This window comes from Polypterus senegalus, chromosome 12 (assembly GCF_016835505.1).
Source record: "Polypterus senegalus isolate Bchr_013 chromosome 12, ASM1683550v1, whole genome shotgun sequence".
Taxonomy (NCBI): Eukaryota; Metazoa; Chordata; class Cladistia; order Polypteriformes; family Polypteridae; genus Polypterus; species Polypterus senegalus.
Window position 1 is genome coordinate 35,657,143 of NC_053165.1, and position 20,827 is coordinate 35,677,969.

At 43.0% G+C, this 20,827-nt stretch overlaps 1 protein-coding gene across 1 annotated transcript in view; it reads right to left on the minus strand.

Annotated features, from left to right (window-relative positions):
• Window positions 1-20,827, minus strand: part of LOC120540226 (forkhead box protein P1-like) — a 526,994-nt gene that overhangs the window by 260,498 nt on the left and 245,669 nt on the right. The window contains exon 8 of the mRNA XM_039770790.1: window positions 9,124-9,211. Coding sequence (XP_039626724.1) covers window positions 9,124-9,211 — 88 coding nt within the window. The remainder of the gene's footprint in view (window positions 1-9,123; window positions 9,212-20,827) is intronic.

Here is a 20,827-nt window from a genome sequence, read left to right on the forward strand (position 1 = left end):
ATTATTTTAGAAAAAAGTTCAGTTGCGAATTTCACAGGGTTTGAACTTTCTCGATTCTCCGGCAGACCTTCAATTCTGACATGATACCTTCTACTCCCATCTTCTAAAGCAGCCAGTCTGTCTCAGTTTTTCTCCAAGTTTTTTACATTCCGAACTGACATTTACTGCTCTTTCCTCGGCACTGGCAGCTGAATGTTCGCCATTTGATCCGATTCGTGAATGTCTCATTAAGATGCTCCAATTGATCAGCAAGCGTGCTCAGTTTAACCGAGTTTTTCTGAATGCACTCTTCAATTTTACCCAGCACCTGTCGAAGTTCAAGTTGTACCTCTTGACGCAGCCTTTCATTTGCCTGTTGGATTTCCTGTCGCAGCCATTCATTGGCCTGTTTCATCTCCTGTTTCAGTCTCTCATGTGCTTTTGCCGTTGCTTTCTCATTAGCCTTCTCGCTTTTCTTTATATCTTGCGTGAGCTCAGCGAGCAACACTTTCAGTTCAGATAGCTAAATTGTGCCTTCTTGTACCGTAGATGAAGCAGCAGACTCTGCTGAAGCCGGTGTCCCCGCTGCTCCAGTCCCGCGTAATTGCGTAACTGAAGCCGCGGACCTCCCGGCCTTTTCCAGTTTCAGGTAATCCTCTCCAATCGGCGAGCTATCCACATCTGCACTCACGATCGCACCTTCGCTCCCCTTTTCGCTCTCAGCCGGCGACGATGTAGCAGACCGTGGTCCTGAGGAGTCTGTACTTTCGCCCATCTGATCCAGGTCCGTCTCTGAGAGGCCATATCTCGAGCTAGGGCTTGCTGATCGTAGCTTGGATGTAGCTTTAGTCTTCGATTCTTTCGGACCCCCCTTCTTGTTGGCCATGTTTATATGTGTTTACATATACTGTAGCAGTCCCTCTCGGGTTGAATAAATACAGGATATCTCAGAATAATAAGCAAATAATATGAAAAATAGCACCACTGCTAGCGGAGCTCCACTTCAGACGTCCATCTCTCACATCGGACGAGACCAACTCCTATATACTGTATTCAAGTTTTGACTTTATATATTCAGAAACAAGTTTTGACTTTATATATACCGACGCTGACTTTATATATTCAAGTTTTGACTTTATATATTCCGTCAGTGACTTTATATAATGAAGTTTTGACTTTATATATTCGGAAATGACTTTATATATTCAAGTTTTGACTTTATATATTCAGAAAATCAATGTATTTGCCTGTTTGGCACCCCATAGTGTATATATATGTTTATATATGTGTGTGTGTGTGTATATATAAATATATATATATATATATATATATATATATATATATATATTGTCACACATGCATGGGAGGCAGCTAAAGGGCTTGAGTGAAGGCAGTTCGAGGCATGCGGGTGTGGCAGAGTGCACTGACTCTTTTCTCCCTTGCCTGTAGACCATCCCGGGGATTTCACCTGGATCACCTGACATCACTTCGGGACTGAGCCAATGGAAGTCGGCCACACCAGCTCCAGTCCCTCTGATGTCACCTCCGACTCTGAGCCAATGGTGGAAGACCACGTGCGATCCATACGACCTCACTTCCTGTCTCCCCTTTAAAACCTGCCCCTTTTCCTTTGTTTCTTTAGTCTTGTTTTGGACTCGGTTGTGTGCACTTCAGTGCTCTGTATTTTGCTAAAGAAAACGACTTTTGCAGCCAGGATACCACAATATACGGGTGGCTGCCCCAACTCTTTATCTGTCAATGTCTCGTTCTTGTGACAGTGGCGTAGTCGGCAGGATGGAGAAGTCCCGGAGGAGAAGGGGACAGGACCTGCAATATACCCAGGTGGGGCGTGCGGGGCGAGTATTCAGGCGGGAGGGTGCCCGTGGTTCGGCGTGACCCGGTGCGGGCTCCGCTCCCGGCACTCATAACTAGCCCATCTGGAGTGGCCAGGGAGTGTGCGGGTGGGGCTCACAGAATTGGGCTGCCCTGGAGGGGGGAGGCAAAAGGGACTCAGTATGCTCTCTTGGGGAGAGTGCCTGCCTCCCTGCGAAACCAAAGCCCCATTTACCACCTAGGGGTGCCCCAGACTGGCAGGGGAATAAAATAAAAACATGGAGGTTGGACCCTGAGCGGCCAACCAACAAACAAGCCTGGTCCTTATGGGCAATGGTAGGGCATTGGCTACGGCCATTTGAAAACACGCCCTACCAAATAATAGAGCAGGTAGCTTGCTATCTGCTCCTGGAAGCGCTTCCCCGTGGCTTCACCCAGCCGGTTTGGGGCGAGCGGTTCAAGAACATGCTGAGCTCATAGAGCTTATGGAGACGCAGAGGGCGGCCTCACACTCTAGGGGAGCAGAACCGTCCTCATGTCAAACTCAGCCGGGGTACGTTCCAAGACCTAGCCCCACCCTGTACAATCCGGAGCCTATTGGCGTCCGCGGGGCCGCGGGCGCGCAAACCGCTTGGAGGCAAGGAGGAATGCAGGTGGAGGGTGAGGAGGGTTGGTGTGCTCTGGCTAATCCGTTGGCGGTCCCACATACTGGCGTGGTGATCGTCAACGGACACAAGACCACAGGTTTGTTCGACTCCGGCAGCAACATTTCAATTGTTGCCCGCCGCTTTGTGCAACCGCAACAGTGGCTAAATTTTAAGACCGGTATAACCTGTGTCCACGGAGACATCCGCTGGTACAGGTCCGCCGCTTGTGTCATCAGTTACGGAGGGTCAGTTAGTAAGCTCACCGTAGCCGTCCTACCTGATCCTCCACACCCGGTGATACTAGGGCGGGACTGGTCTAAAATCAAAAGCGGTGAGACACATACCACTCCCGGGGTTAATTTGGGCCTCGTTATGGACGGAGATAACCCGTCTCAAGCTGCCTCCACGCCGTGTAATCAGCCGGCAGAGAGAGAAGCAGTCGCCCTGACTGGCGTGGCAACTCCGGGCCGTCGCTGGCTAACCGTCATCCACCAACGCCAGCGGCGGGGGAGGAAACCACGCCCATTGAGGTCGGCGCTGACCCTCTCTCCGTGTTGCGGTTCCAATTTAAAAGCGCCGGCTTCTTTTAGAAGGGAGCAATGGAATGATGACTCCCTGAAGTTTGTAAAAAATGCAGTGGTCCTTGTCAATGGCCAGCGCACTAATCAGTCGATGCCACAGGGCCCCTAATTTGTGCTAGATAATGACCTCCTTTACCGTGTAGCAATGCATGGCGGGCAGGAGGCGAGGCTGCTGCTAGTGCAGCGTACCTCCGGCGGCAGGTCTGTGAGCTAGCACACGCCCACCTCCTAGGTGGCCACCTGGGCACCAAAAAAACTCTGGAGCGGATCAAGCTCCGTTTCTACTGGCCAGGAATTAATGAGGAGGTTCGCCGCTTTGGCGCTTCCTGCCGGAGTGTCAACTGCGACAAATTCCTAGGAGGGACCGTGCTCCTCTCATTCCTATTCCACTGATTGGCGTTCCCTTCCACAGAATCGGGTCGACCTGGTGGGACCCTGGAGCCCTCAGCCCGAGGACACAAGTACATTTTAGTCCTCGTGGATTACGCTACACGATACCCCGAAGCTGTTCCGTTGCGCTCAGCTACCTCTAAAGCCATCGACGGGAATTACTAGGGGTATTGGCGTGGGGATCCCCAAAGAAGTCTTGACAGACCAGGGGACCCCTTCACCTCGGAAACGTTCAAGGAGACTGCCAGATTACTGAAAATAAAGCATTTAAAGACCTCGGTGTATCATCCTCAAACCGACGGATTAGTAGAGAGGTTTAATCAAACTCTCAAGCAAATGCTGCGTAAGGTGGTCAGCGAGGATGGAAGGAACTGGGATCAGCTCCTCCCCCTCGTCCTTTTTGCCTATCGGGAAGTCCCACAAGCCTCCACGGGGTTCTCCCCTTTGAACTACTATACGGGCGACAACCTCGGGGCATATTAGATATTTTGAAAGAAGGCTGGGAAGAAGAGGCTCTTCCCTCCACAAACATACTGGAATATATCGCGCAGTTCCGCGATAGATTTGGAAAAATTCGCCTGTCCTTAAAAGTCACATGGAGGAGGCTCAAGCAGCGCAGGCCGGTACTACAACCGCGCACGTCTCTTGGGAGTTCCGCCCGGAGATCGGGTCATGGTCCTAGTGCCTACCTCCCACTCTAAATTGCTTGCCCACTGGCAGGGCCCCTCTGAAGTTAAGGAGAGGAAGGGACTGGTCGACTATTTGGTGAGTCAACCCAATCGCCGGCCAAAGGAGGGGTTTATCATGTGAACCTGCTGAAACCGTGGAAGGACAGGGACCCCGACTCCATCCTCCGGCCAACCCTGCTCACTCTTCGCTCACACACACGACATTAACCCGGCACGGACTTAAGTCCCAGACAGCGGCAGGAGCTGGAAACAGTTATCCGGACCGTTCGGGAGGTAGTCAGTGAGAACCCGGAAGGACCTCTCTGATTGAGCACAACATCGTGACAGAGCCGGGGTTGTTGTCCGAGAACGCCCGTATCGTCTTCCCGAGGCAAAAAAGGCTGAAGTGGAGCTTGAGATCAAGCGCATGCTGGAGCTAGGTGTGATTGAGGAAAGTTATAGTCCCTGGTCCAGCCCCATTGTGCTCGTCGGTAAGCCTGACGGAAGTTGGAGGTTCTGCAATGACTTCCGTCGGCTTAATCAAGTCTCCCAATTTGATGCTTATCCAATGCCACGCGTGGGCGACCTCCTCGAGAGGCTTGGACAGGCTCAATACCTGACCACACTTGACATGACGAAAGGGTACTGGCAGGTTCCTTTAACGGACTCCGAAGGAAAAACGCGTTTAGTACCCCTAGCGGACACTGGCAGTATCGTGTCCTTCCATTTGGGTTACACGGGCTCCAGCAACCTTTCAGCGTCTGGTGGACAAAGTGCTTCGCCTCATAACTCATACAGTGCTGCCTACCTGGATGGCGTGGTCATCTATTCCAGCACATGGAAGGAACACCTACAGCATGTCCAAGCGGTATTACGGACACTTGGTGAGGCGGGCTCGGATTAATCCCAAGAAATGCTTCTTGGATTAAGCGAGGCCAAATATTTAGGCTACCTGGTGGGTGGGTACCGTAAGGCCACAGTGCTCCAAAATTGATGCCATTCTGAAATGGCCCGTCCATGAACCAAGCGGCAAGTCCAAGCCTTTCGGGTTAGCGGGTACTACCGCCGGTTTGTACCCGGTTTTGGAGAGAGCGCGCCTTGACGATTTAACAAAGAAGAGGGCCCCGAACATTGTGGTATGGACTGAAAAAACAGGCGCTGCATTTAGTGACTTAAAGCAGGCCCTTACGCCCACACCTGTTTTGATGGCACCTAACTTTTCTTTGCCTTTCATCCTCCAGACGGACGCCGGACACAGGCCTGGGCGCCGTGCTGAGCCAAAGCGTCGATGGTGTGGAGCACCCCATCATGTTCCTGAGCGGAAACTGTTGGACGGGAGACCAGGTATGCTGCGGTGGAGAGGGAGGCTCTGGCGATTAAATGGGCGATTACTCAGCTGAGGTACTACCTGTTGGGCCGGGAATTCACCCTTGTCACGGACCATGCACCCCTACAGTGGATGGCCCTCCACAAGGAGTCGAATCCGCGGGTCACCCGGTGGTTTCTTGACCTGCAGCCGTACAAGTTTTCGCTCGTTCATCGTCGGGCGCTCTCCCCGCCAACGCTGATGCTCTTTCTCGGGTTCACGACCTCTCGGTTAGTCGCCCGACCCGTCGGGTCTGGGCTAAGGGGGCCTTGTCACACGTGCGCATGGGAGGCAGCTAAAGGGCTTGAGTGAAGGCAGTTGGAGGCATGCCGGGGTGTGGCAGAGTGCACTGACTCTTTTCTCCCTTGCCTGTAGACCATCCCGGGGATTTCACCTGGATCTCCTGACATCACTTCGGGACTGAGCCAATGGAAGTCGGCCACACCAGCTCCAGTCCCTCTGATGTCACCTCCGACTCTGAGCCAATGGTGGAAGACCACGTGCGATCCATACGACCTCACTTCCTGTCTCCCCTTTAAAACCTGCCCCTTTTCCTTTGTTTCTTTAGTCTTGTTTTGGACTCGGTTGTGTGCACTTCAGTGCTCTGTATTTCTAAAGAAAACGACTTTTGCAGCCAGGATACCACAATATACGGGTGGCTGCCCCAACTCTTTATCTGTCAATGTCTCGTTCTTGTGACAATATATATATATATATAAATATATATATATATATATATGCCAGCAACACTCATGACAATGACAAAACAATTACATTGTCAATCATGTTACGTTATTATTAAAATGTTTCCTTTTCTTTTACTTCTCCGCCAAGCTGGTATTTTGCTATATATATATATATATATATATATATATATATAGATATATATATAGATATATATATAGATATAGATATATATATAGATAGATAGATACATAGATAGATATGACAACAACACTCATATCAATGACAAAACAATTACATTAACAATCATCTTGCTATTTTTAAAATGTTTCCTTTTCTTTTCATAACTTCTTTAACACACTACTTCTCCGCTTTGAAGCGTGGGTATTCTATATATATATATATACATATATATATATATATATATATATACATATATATATATATATATATATAACCATCCATCATCCAACCTGCTATATCCTAAGTACAGGGTCACGGGGGGTCTGCCGGAGCCAATCCCAGCCAACACAGGGTGCAAGGCATGGAACAAATCCCGGACAGGGTGCCAGCCCAATGCAGGGCACACACACCAAGCACACACTAGGGACAATTTGGGATCGCCAATGCACACATATAGTATGGTAGATAGGGGGCGCTCACGCTCCCTTGAACCCCTGTCCACAACTCCAGACACCAGGAGGTAAAAGTCCAAACTTTGACTTTATTTAATCACCACAGTGCACAAAGCACACTCTCCTCCACAATACTCATATAAATCACAATAATAACTACAATAAACAATCCTCCAGCTCCCAGACGCGTTGCCACCCTTCCACCCAGCTCAGCTCGCCATATGGGAGCTCCCACAGTCCTTTTATATCTCCTGACCCGGAAGTGTTCCCAATCCCCAGTCCATGTGATTCTCAATCACTTCCGGTCAGGTAAAGTTCTTTCTTCAACCCGGAAGTCCGCCGCTCTTCCTATGACAAACTTCCGGGTCATAGGGCACGAAAAAATCTTCGGTCCTCCCTGCAGCTCCCTCTTGTGGCCCCCATGGCATCCAGCAGGGCTGTGCATAAAAACGCCATTGTCCATGATGCCCTGCTGGTCTTCTGGGAACCTCCATGCTGCAAGGTGGGCTCCGCCTGGCGGCTTGGGGGTATTGGCTGGGATAAACGGCCAGCCATCCTCCACAATATATATATTTATATTGCCGCACATGTTCCAGTTCCAGTGCATATGATGATGCTACTTCCAGCCTCAACGACGTAATTTCCTGTTCTGTCACCTATGATGATGTCACTCCCGGTCCAGACAACATCACTTCTGGTTCTGGTCCCGATGACATCACTTCCTGTCTCAACCTTTAAAGCCATCATCTTTAACACCCAAAAGTCAGGTTTTGGACTGTGAACAACTCTCAAAAAATTACCCATTTGCAGCCAGGCCATAATATATGGGTGGCTGCCCCAAACTTTATTGATGTCTTTGGATTGTTTTTATGACAATATACAGGTAAAATTCCATTACAGCGAACTGCCAGGGACCTAAAAAATATTTTGTTGTAATGAAAATTTAGTTGCAATGAGATTCTGTATTTGTCACTATAGTGCTTTCTTTAACTTGGCATCAAGGCGTTTGCAATCATTTCAATAGCTTCTTTCTCGTTAATTTTAATCTCCTCCTGTCTACAAGTTAACGAGAATTTTTCACAGCATTTCCTTGCGCTAATACACTTTCAGGGTGCGACTGATGCCCAAATCCAATGGCTGAAGCACTGCTGTAAAATTGGGTGGGAGGAATTCAGTGGAACAGATCTGCCACTCACACAAATTTAAAAGTTTTTTTTTCTAATATGAACTGTTACTGTTTTTCCGTGTCTGCCGTTTCTATAGGAGGGTGACAATGAGTTAAATTCCAATGGATGTTTTTTAAATGTTGACAAGCATTAAGCAAAAGGTATCACTCAAAACCACCAAAAACAAAAACAGCAAAAAAAAACAAAAAACAGTACGAGGAACGTTCTAAGAGAGAAAATATTTTTTGCAATGTTTATGTTCCGGGGAGCATTGTGCACAAATGAGCTGCGGCCACAGAACTACCTGCTCTGTGGCTGATTCATTCAAGCATTTCAAGGTCTTTTGGGCAATTTGTTGTAATGAAAGTATCTCTTAATCTACTTTGTAGTAACGAGATTTCTATAGACTCGTTGTCATATGGGGAAACTGTCGGGACCATAAAAATACTTTGTTGTAATGAAAATTTTGTTGTAAAGATATTCATTGTAATGGAATTTTACCTGTATATTATGTAGTGTGGCCACAGGCTTCACAGTATATAAGCATAAACTAAATATGTGTATAAATATGAACTAAACGTTTTGCAATAAATAAAGTGCCATAGTGGCACAGTTGTTGGAAAAACTCACTTATAGTTCTGGCTTTAAGTATGCACACTCTCAATATCATACAGTGTACCTTCTCCTCATAATTGTGTGTTTTTCTCCAAGGTATTTCAAATTTGTTTCTCACATTCTTTCCTGTTAACTTAATTGCAGACTGCTTATATTGAGCATTATATCCATATGCTTGGTAGACTGGCATCCTACAATTCTTGAACTGAATTATTCTGTTTTAGAAGATATATGGATAGTTGGATTTTCACATAAACATTATTTCTAAAACACATATTTTTTGAATTTTACAAATCCTTTGTACCATTGTTAAGAGTTTTTTAACTCTACTTTCTGAGCCAAATAAAAACATGCAAAATCTAGCAGTCAATTAGGGGTGTCTGCAGACTTCTGTGCAGTGTAACCTTACATGACTTAAAACAGCTGAAGACTTAAATTAAAATTATTGTATAAGTATATAGAACCTATAGTTTAAATTGCAGTAACAGACACAGTATTTACATTTTTTGTATACGTGCTCCTCTGAAAAGCCTTACATACCAGTGACATAGTGCCTTACCTGTAATTCTAGTTGTTGCACAACTTGCATCTGCACTCGACACTGTGCTGTACTTCGGTCATCCAAAGCATGCTCATTGTTAAGATGTCTGAAATAAAATTACATTGGCACAATAAAATTACAAACAATGTTTCACTGATTCATTTAAGTGAAATGTCATTGTAAGAACTTCAATTCTGTTACATATACTTCTAAACAGTAATTCCCATTGGAAAGGCTTTTGGTGCCGTACACCTTTATGAGACTAGTGCTATAATCACACAAAACATAATGTCATGTAATATATGACAGTTTAAGCTGTCTGTTGATACGATGATGATGCTGTCCATCCATTTGTCCATTTTTGTCACTCCTCCATCCTGTATGTACACTGGTGGGAGAGCATGCCAATTCAGGAAAGGCAAACTCAGGGACACAATAGGCAAGGGAATTGCCACTCAGACACAGTGGGTTGTTTTCGATGGTAATGTCTTGCCATTCTCCTATCCTCTTGTTGATCAGTGGACTCCTTCAATTATGGTCTGTCTCCAAAGTGCTCAATCCCCAGCAAGTGACTACAGCGGCATATGTGGAATGAAGCATAATAGTCTTTCCAGTGTTCCTTCAGTCCATCTTGAGATTGGAATCCTTGGTGAGTTCACCATACAGAACAATTGGAAGGAAGAGCCAGTTCAAATAAGTTGGTAATATCTATGGTAGTGAGGTTGCATGATCCTCTGTCACACCACTTTGGGAATCCAAGTGCAAGATGACGAGGTACGGCAAGAAATTGTACCACTTTGGATGGACTCTTGGTGGGATGTGGGTGGTAGCTGAGTTAGTCTTAGTCACAACCTCACTTCTGACATTGCTGCCATGGGTGGCTCCTATCAGGAGTACACAACTACCAATGGCATAGCTCAGGGAATCACTGGTTATGCAAACCACTGAACCACATTAAGGCACTGACTCAGTGGAGGGCATACAATATCTACATACAAATGCACATACATTTGTGTAGAATGCATAAAAGTGTTATGCCATCAAGAGGGTCTTCAAAATTTTGTTACTTTTAGGATTTTAAAAGATTGCTAAAATTGATAAATAAAACGATGCGTGATTAAAAGTAGATTACTTGTAAATTAAGGAAATTTGGCAAGAGGTGCTGATCCCAGAAAAGATAAATGTGGGTATCTGCAGTCTTAGAAAAAAGTCAAAGTCTGCCTGACTCAAAATATCTGCTCTTGCAGTTGTTCCTTTAGTATTTTATTAATTTTCCATTTACTTCTTTATTTATACAGCAGTTTTCAAGCAATATGCACAAAGTGCTTTAGAATCTTCTTCTTCTTTCAGCTGCTCCCGTTAAGGGTCACCATAGCGGATCATCTTCTTCCATATCTTTCTGTCCCCTGTATCTTGTCCTGTTACACCCATCACCATCATGTCCTCTCTCACCACAACCATAAAACATCTCCTAGGCCTTCCTCTTTTTCTCTTGCCTGGCAGCTCTATCCTTAGCATCCTTCTCCCAATATACTCAGCATCTCTTCTCTGCACATGTCCAAACCAGCTAAATCTCGCCTCTCTGACTTTGTCTCCCAACCGTCCAACTTGAGCTGATCCTCTAATGTACTCATTTCTAATCCTATCCATCCTCGTCAAACCCAATGCAAAATCTTAGCATCTTTAACTCTGCTACCTCCAACTCTGTCTCCTGCTTTCTGGTCAGTGCCACTGTCTCCAACCCATATAACATAGCTGGTCTCACTACCGCTCTGTAGACCTTTCCATTCACTCCTGGCACTCTTCTCCACCCATTCCACCCTGCCTGCACTCTCTTTTTCACCTCTCTTCAACAATCCCCATTACTCTGTACTGTTGATCCCAAGTATTTAAACTCATCCACCTTCGCCAACTCTACTCCTTGCATCCTCACCACTGACCTCCTTCTCATTTACACACATGTTTTCTGTCTTGTTATATAGTGCTAACTATAATAGCGAGGATAATGTAAATAGTAAGGTGGAAAAATCTAATACTAAGGTGAGAGCTGCTGTTGACATAGTTGCACCTGAAAAGGCAGTTAAAAAATCTTCTAGCATTGTTATACCATGGAAGACCTAAAGAGTGTCTGATTTAAAGAGAACATCTCGTAGAGCTGAGCATAAATGGAGGAAAACTAAACAAACTATCCATTATGAAATGCTGAAGGTTAAAATAACAGAATACAATAACATAGTCTGTCTTGAGTCTGTCTGTCGGGCTGCTATTTCTCTAAGACTATAAATAACAATGCTAGTAATCCCAGAGTCTTATTTTCTACAATTGATCGTCTGCTAAACCCTGGTAACACAAAGGAATGCCTCCAAAATACTTCCCTTGAAACCCGTGAGGGTATTGCTGTATTTTTCAATCAAAAAATTAATGATATTAAAAATAATATAGTATATCTCCCCAACACTGCAGATCCTCCTAAGCCCCAGTACTCCGTTATAAACAAATTAAATTCTTTCATCAGGATAGATTTACCTGATTTACATAAAATAATTTCTCAACTGAGACCCTCCACTTGCGTCATTGACCCAATACCAACAAGCTTTTTCAAAGTATCGGGTGTGCTAATTAATAATATTCTTGACATAGTAAACTCGTCATTAGATATAGGGGTCTTCCCAGACTGTCTTAAGACTGCTATAGTTCAACCCCTACTCAAGAAAAATAATCTTGACCCCTCTGCTTTTGAAAATTTTAGACCGATCTTTAACCTGCCTTTCTTAAGTAAAATTTTAGAGAAGGCAGTAATTATGCAATTAAATAACCACCTCAATAAACATACTATTCTTGATAAATTTCGGTCAGGTTTTAGAACAAATCACAGCACAGAAACTGAACTCGTTTAAGTGGTAAATGACTTGCGGGTAAATGCAGACAGAGGCCATTTATCCATTGTCATCCTCCTAGATCTGAGTGCCGCATTTGACACCATTGATCACAACATTCTTAGAAATCGCCTTAGTCCATGGGTGGGCCTCTCTGGCAGTGTCTTAAATTGGTTTGAATCCTACCTGGCAGGTAGAAAATTCTTTGTTAGTTGTAATTATAACTCAAAGACACATGATATTATATATGGTGTTCTACAAGGCTCTATCCTGGGTCCACTTCTCTTTTTGATTTACATGCTTCCGTTAGGTCAGATTACCTTGGAGCACAACGTGAGCTATCACAGCTATGCTGATGACACACAGCTGTATTTATCAATTGCACCTAATAACCCAGACGCTGTTACTTCACTAACACAATGTCTTACTTGTGTTTCTAATTGGATGAATAGTAATTTTCTCAAGCTAAATAAAGAGAAAACAGAAATTTTAGTAATTGGCAATAATGGTTACAATGAGATTATCTATACTAATAAAGGGCAAAGCCCTCACTGACTCACTCATCCCTAATTCTCCAACTTCCCGTGTAGGTAGAAGGCTGAAATTTGGCAGGCGCATTCCTTACAGCTTACTTACAAAAGTTGGGCAGGTTTCATTTCGAAATTCTACGCATAATGGTCATAACTGGAACCTATTTTTCTCCATATACTGTAATGGACTTTAGCTTGATGGCCGTGGGGGGCGGAGCTGCATGTCACATCATCACGCCTCCCACATAATCACGTGAACTGACTGTGAACGCAGTACGTAGAAAAGAAGGAAGAGCTCCCAAAGAGCGCTGAAGAAAAATGCATACAAGCTTATTCATAAGTGCATCTACTGCGGAAACAAAGCATGGTGTAAACCGTAAGTTTAAATTAAGTTTATGGACACTCTCCTGCTGCCGTTTGTCATGCCTTCGTTGAATACTTTATTTGTGTGATACAAGTTTAATGAGAAGACACAAGGTATAAACAAGACTTTGGATCACTTTGTAATGGAGTTAAAATTTCTGTAGCGAGAAACTTTTAAGTGCCGGGTCTTAGATAACATTAAATAAAGCCTTGGACATCACAACATCACACAAGAGAGCAGCTCACGTGAACTGACTGAACGCAATACGAGTGATCACTTCCATGCATCAAACCTCTTCAAAAAACGCATTACACAATTGACAAGGTGGGAAAAGAATATGCTCCGAGCTGAGCTCCACAGCTAACGCGGTCTTGCGGAAGCAACTTCGTCACGCTGCCACCAAATACTCACAGAAAAATCCACAAGTTAATACACACGCTGTCTCTAGAGTTTCTCCACACTTAATGTATTCCTGGCATCCCCGTTATACCCTCTGATCTCCCATTTCAATTCAGATGCCTCTAATTTCCAGTAAGGCTCTGCTTCGCGATGACAAGTAATAAGTCTCAGGGACAGACCCTACAAAAGGTTGCCATTGATTTGAGGCAACATTGCTTTTCTCCTGGACAACTATATGTTGCATTCTTAAAAGTAATCTCAGTGCACAGCTTGGTCATATTACAACCGGAGTGCTGAACTGACAATGTGCTATACAAAGAGATCCTTAACAGATAGTTATTGGTATATTTTCCCTCAGTTTAAAAAGGTTTTCTTTTCTTCTTAATAAAAATTTAAAAGCAGTTCTTCGTCGCTGTGAAGCGAGGGGATTTTGCTATATATAGTATATATATACATATATGTACAGTAGATATATATGTATGTATGTATGTATATATGTATGTGTATACTGTGAAGTATGGCGGCCCGGACACACACAGGCGGACACCGTTTTATCCATCACACCACGTTTATTTACACTATTTACAAAGAATATAAGATCCAAGTGCACCGCCACCATAACCCCCCACCCCGAAGTCTAGGCTCTCACTAGCCACTTTCTTGTCCCACAACACACTCGGGCCTCTCCTCGCCTCCTCTGCCACGACCTCATCCTCCTCCTCACCCGACTCCAGCCTTGATTGCCGGGCGGCGGCTCCTTAAGTAGGTGGCTGATTGGTGACCACACTCAGCCACCTGCCACAGTATATATATATATATATATATGTAGATATGTATATATATATATGTGTGTATATATATGTAGATATGTATATATATATATATATATATGTGTGTGTGTATGTATGCATGTATGTGTATATATATATGTAGATGTGTATATGTATATATATATAAATGTGTATGTGTAGATATGTGTAAATGTAGATATATTTATATGTATATGTATATATGTTTATATGTGTGTGTGTGTGTGTGTTTATATATATATATGACAGCAACACTCATAACAGTGACAAAACAATTACATTGACAATCTTCTTACGTTATTTTTAAAATGTTTCCTTTTCTTTTTCATAACTTCTTTAACACACTACTTCTCTGCTGCGATGCGCGGGTATTTTGCTAGTTAGAAATAAACTTGATGCATTAGGATTGAATAAAAGTCGAGACGGAGGCAAAGAACTTAGAATACTAGGACAGCATTTTTTCACTTAAGAAACATAGCAAAAGTTAGACCTCTTATATCTTCTTCTCTTCAGGAGCAGAGAATTTTAGAGAGAGAGAGCGCTCGCAAAGAAAAGCAAACAATCAAAAAATCAATACGTGTGGTTTTAAGTTTGCCGCGGCTTTTTTTAGAGGAGCGTCAGGATCTTCTAAGCAAACAGCCTCTGTGCAAACAGCCCCTCGGCTCACATCTCCTCTGTCAGGCGCAGAGAACGTCAGAGAGAGAGAGAGAGCGAGATTAAAGCAAACAATCAAAAAATCAATAAGTGTGCTTTTGGAAGCACCGCGACAAAGCAGCATTTCTTAGAGGAGCGTCCGTATCCACTAGGCAAACAGCTTCTGTGCAAACAGCACCTCTGCTCACACCCCCTCCGTCAGGCAGAGAGAGTGAGAGAGACATAGTAAAGCAAACAATCAAGCACCGTGCGAAGCATATCGTATATCATTGAGGAGTTTTATTTAATATGTAATACATGCTCTGATTGGGTTCTAAGCCATCCGCCAATAACGTCCCTTATATGAAATCAACTGGGCAAGCAAACTGAGGAAGCATGTACCATAAATTAAAAGACCCATTGTCCGCAGAAATTCGGGAACCAGCGAAAAATCTGTGATATATATTTAGATATGCTTACATTTAAAATCCGCGATAGAGTGAAGCCGCGAAAGTCGAAGCACGATATAGCGAGGGATTACTGTACTGTAATGCACTCCTCTCAGGACTACCCAAAAAAGTTTGTAGCTAGTGCAGAATGCAGCTGCTAGAATTATAACTAGGAAAAGAAAATCCAAGCACATATCTCCAGTTTTGATTTCACTACATTGGTTACCTGTGTCATTCAGAATTAACTTTAAAATACTGCTTATGGTTTACAAAGCCTTAAATAATCTCGTTCCATCTTATATATCGGAATGTCTAACACCCTATATTCCAAATCGTAACCTTAGATACTAAAATGAGTGTCTACTTAGAATTCCAAGAGCAAAACTTAAAAATAGTGGTGAGGCAGCCTTCTGCTGTTATGCACCTAAAATCTGAAATAGCCTGCCAATAGGAATTCACCAGGCTAATACAATGGAGCACTTTAAAAAAAATGCTGAAAACACATTATTTTAACATGGCTTTCTCATAACTTCACCTTAATTTAATCCTGATACTCTGTATATTCAATTAATTATAATAACTATTCATGGTGGCTCTAAAATCCGTACTAACCCCTACTCTCTCTTCTGTTTCTTTTCCCGGTTTTCTGTGGTGGTGACCTGCGCCACCACCAACTAATCAAAGCACCATTATGTTCCTACATTGATGGATTAAAAGCCAGAAGTCTAAATGACCATCATCAAGTCCTTCTACGAGAACCCTAAATACAAAGAGGACTGTTTCATTTATGTTAGGTAGAATGCCCAGAGGGGGCTGGGCAGTCTCATGGTTTGGAACCCCTGTAGATTTTATTTTTTATCCCCAGCCGTTTGGAGATTTTTTTGTTTTTTTCTGTCCTCCCTGGCCATTGGACCTTACTCTTATTCTATTTATAATTTTAATTCTTACTTTGTCTTTAATTTATCTTTTCTTCATCATGTAAAGCACTTTGAGGTGCATTATTTGTATGAAAATGTGCTATATAAATAAATGTTGTTGTTGTTCCTACTGACCTTCATTCCTCTACTCTCTAAGGCATATCTCCACCTCTCCACGGTCCCCTCAACCTGATCCCTACTATCGCTAAAGATCGCAATGTCATCTGCAAACGCCAACGGGGACTCCTGTCTAATCTCGTCTGTCAAGCTGTTCATCACAATTACAAATAAGAAAGGACTCAGAGCCGATCACTAATGTAATCCCACCTCCACCTTGAATGCATCCGTCACTCCTACTGCAGACCTCACCATGGTCCCACTTTCCTCATACAAATCCTGCACAACTCTTACATACTTCTCTGCCAGTTCTCTCTTTAAGGCACCCTGTCATATGCTTTCTCCAGGTCCACGAAGATACAATGCAACTCCTTCTGGCCTTCTCTATACTTCTCCATCAACACCGTCAGAATAACAAAATAAAAGTACATAGAAAAGAATAATAAAAGTAAAATAAAAAACAATTACAAATTTTGTATTAAATTGAATAAAAAAGAACAAAATTACAAAGCTAGCATATAAATAAATAAAACTAATAAATAGATAAACACATACTAGAAAGATCTAAAAACAACCTAACCAGAAAGAAATGCCTGGCTAAAATAATATGATTTTATATCGAGTTTAAATGTGATTACAGAATTAGATGCTCTGATATCAAGGGGAAGACAGTTCCAGAGTTTGGGGGCCATAACAGAGAAGGCTCTATCCCCTTTGTTTTCAATCTAGTGCATGGAATTACAAGTAAGCATTGGTCAGATGATCTAAGAGGTCTACCTGCATGATAAAAAAGCAACATTTCTTTAACATATTCTGGAGCCAGACCATTCAGAGCTTTATAGGTTAATAGTTAGATTAGAACATTAGAACACTCTAGACGAGAACAGGCCTTTCAGCCCAACAAAGCTCACCAGTCCTATCCACTTGTTTCCTCCAAGAAAACATCAAGTCGAGTTTTGAAAGTCCCTAATGTCTTACTGTCTACCACACTACTTGGTAGCTTATTCCAAGTGTCTGTCGTTCTTTGTGTAAAGAAAAACTTCCTAATGTTTGTGCGAAATTTACCCTTAACAAGTTTCCAACTGTGTCCCCGTGTTCTTGATGAACTCATTTTAAAATACAAGTCTCGATCCACTGTACTAATTCCCTTCATAATTTTAAACACTTCAATCATGTCACCTCTTAAATCTTCTTTTGCTTAAACTGTAAAGGCTCAGCTCTTTTAATCTTTCCTCATAATTCAACCCATGTAGCCTTGGAATCAGCCTAGTCGCTCTTCTCTGGACCTTTTCTAGCACTGCTATGTCCTTTTTGTAGCCTGAAGACCAAAACTGCACACAGTACTCAATATGAGGCCTCACCAGTGCATTATAAAGGTTGAGCATAACCTCCTTGGACTTGTGCTATATAACCTAAAATTCTGTTAGCCTTCTTAATGGCTTCTGAACACTGTTGGGAACTTGATAGCTTAGAGTCCACTATGACTCCTAAATCCTTCTCATAAGGTGTACTCTCGATTTTTCGACCACCCATTGTGTATTCAAACCTAATATTTTTACTTCCTATGTGTAATACTTTACATTTACTGACATTAAATTTCATCTGCCACAAATCTGCCCAAGCCTGTATGCTATCCAAGTCCTTCTGTAATGATATAACGGATTCCAAATTATCTGCTAATCCACCTATCTTGGTATCATCTGCAAACTTAACCAGCTTGTTAATTATATTCCTATCTAAATCATTTATATATATTAAAAATAGCAGCGGCCCTAGCACTGACCCCTGTGGAACGCCACTCTTAACATTGGCCAGTTCTGATGAGGTTCCTCGCACCATCACCCTCTGCTTCCTGTGTCTGAGCCAATTCTGCACCCATCTAAAAACATCACCCTGAACTCCCACTTCTTTTAACTTGATGCCCAACCTCTCATGTGGCACCTTATCAAATGCTTTCTGAAGCATTCTATAACTAACTTACAGCCAATATAATGAGGCTAAAATGGGCTGATATGAGTAGAGAACTTAGACCTGATGAGTTTTGCAGCAGCAGTTTGAACTAGTTGCAGCCTAAACAGACAGGTTTTGCTAAGAGTTGAGAGCAAGGAGTTAAAATAATTCAGGCATGAAGTAAAAGCGTGAATTAATTTCTCAGTGTCCCTGAAGCGCAGTATAGGTGTAACTTTAGCAATAATCCTTAAATGATAAAAACAAGATTGAACTAGTTTTTGGAGGTGAAACTCAAAGTTTAACCTACACTCGAAAAAAACACCCAAGTTTCTGGCCACTGTTTTAAAGTTAAACAATCCATGGAAGCTTTAACCAGATTAGCATTTTTTAGTCACTCATAATTAGCACTTATGTTTGATCTGAATTTAGTTGAAGGAAATTAATGAGAAGTTAAGCAAATGACTTAACTAGAAAGATTTCAATATGCAAGCTGTCAAGGCAACTCAGGCCCCTTCTTCAGGCAAGATGTAATAGGCCTACAGAAAATGGAATTCCCTGTGCTTATATAGACACTAGGACAGATACAGCATTGGAAAACCTGTAAGTGAAATATCGTAGATGTAACATAGTACATCTCCCCAACACTGCGGAACCTCCTAAGCCCCAGTACTCTATTATAAACAAATTAAATTCTTTCACCAGGATAGATTTACCCGATTTACATGGAATAATCTCTCAACTGAAACCCTCCACCTGCGTCCTTGACCCAATACCAACAAGGTTTTTCAAGGAAGTATCAGGCGTGCTAATCTATACTAATAAAAGGCAAAGCCTTCACTCACTCACTCACTCACTCATCACTAATTCTCCAACTTCCCATGTAGGTAGAAGGCTGAAATTTGGTAGCCTTATTCCTTACAGCTTACTTACAAAAGTTAAGCAGGTTTCATATCAAAATTCTACACGTCACAGTCATAACGGTCGACAACGTCCACCATGTTGAACTTTCTTATTTATGGCCCCATCTTCACGAAATTTGGTAGGCGACTTCCCTGCACTAACTGAAACCGATGTACGTACTTATTTCAGTGGTATGATGCCACTGTCGGCCGCCATATCGAACTTTCCAACGTCACTAATTCTCCAACTTCCCTTGTAGGTAGAAGAGTGACCCCATCTTCACGAAATTTGGTAGGCGGCTTCCCTGCGCTAACCGAAACCGATGTACGTACTTATTGTGGTGGTATGACGCCACTGTCGGCCACCATATTGAACTTTCCAACGTTACTAATTCTACAACTTCCCGTGTAGGTAGAAGGCTGACATTTGTCAGGCTCATTCCTTACAGCTTACTTACAAAAGTTAAGCAGGTTTCATTTCGAAATTCTACGCGTAACGGTCAACAATGTCCGCCATATTGAACTTTCTTATTTATGGCCCCATCTTCATGAAATTTGGTAGGCGGCTTCCCTGTGCTAACCGAAATCAATGTACGTACTTATTTCGGTGGTATGACACCACTGTCAGCCACCATATTGAACTTTCCAACGGTCTTTGTTACTTATGGGCCCATTTTTAAGAAATTTGGCACGCGGGTTCCCAACGCTAACTGAATCCTACTTACGTACATATATATACGTCCATAGCCTGCAGCTTGGTCACCGTGTTGGCTGCCTGCCTATATAAGGCCGTCCTTCACTCCAGTCTCTACATTCCCTTCCTTAGTTCGCCACTGGATTCACGTCTCCCTGCCGATAACTGCAGCCTTTTTATTTAATCCACGTCTTCTCCACTGTTTTATTGTTCGTTTATTACGATTATACAGTAGTTATTGTGTAGGTATTTTAGACTTAGTTTACATTGTTCAGGTGCCCATTTCCTTTATCGTTCCAACCGTACCCCCATTAACATGTCTATCGAGGTGATCACCATCGATCAAAGAACTGTAACTTACCGAGTGGTTTCCATGCCCGGAGATGGCAACTGCCTTTTCCATTGTCTTTGTTACATATTGCACGGCCATATCAGGCTCACTCTTGATATCCGGAGGAACATTGTGTCTTATGTATTGAACGACTGGGACAGGTTCAAGGCGTGGACTGATGACAGTACAGGAGACAATTATACTACACAGGAGCACTATAAGAGTGAAATGCTTAAGCCCTTTACCTATGGTTCTGCATGTGAGTTGATGGCTGCCGCTGAATTGTTCGGTTGTTGCTTTCAGGTGTATTGAAATGGCCAAATATTTTACACCTTTCAACAATCGCCAATGCCTCTTAAACATCTGATGTTCACAGGTGACGATTTCAGTAGTGGACACTTTGATGTTTATGAATGTTTAAACTCTCAAAAGCTGGATGTGAAGTTATCAATGAAATATGTATGCTTACAGTGCTTGACAGATGCCGAATGTCACTTCAACACAACACGTTCTGCAAATACTAACGTAATTGAAACAAACCATGAAACTCAAACCGATTATGACAGCAGCAATCCAAGCTGTGAGAATTGAAACAAGATTACTTTTTACATGGCCAACTGTACGTTGCATGCTCAAGAGTAAGCTCAGCACACAGCTTGGTCATATTACAACCGGATGGCCGAACTGACAATGTGGTATACAAAGAGATCCTTAACAAATAATTATTGGTATATTTTCCCTCAGTTTAAAAAGG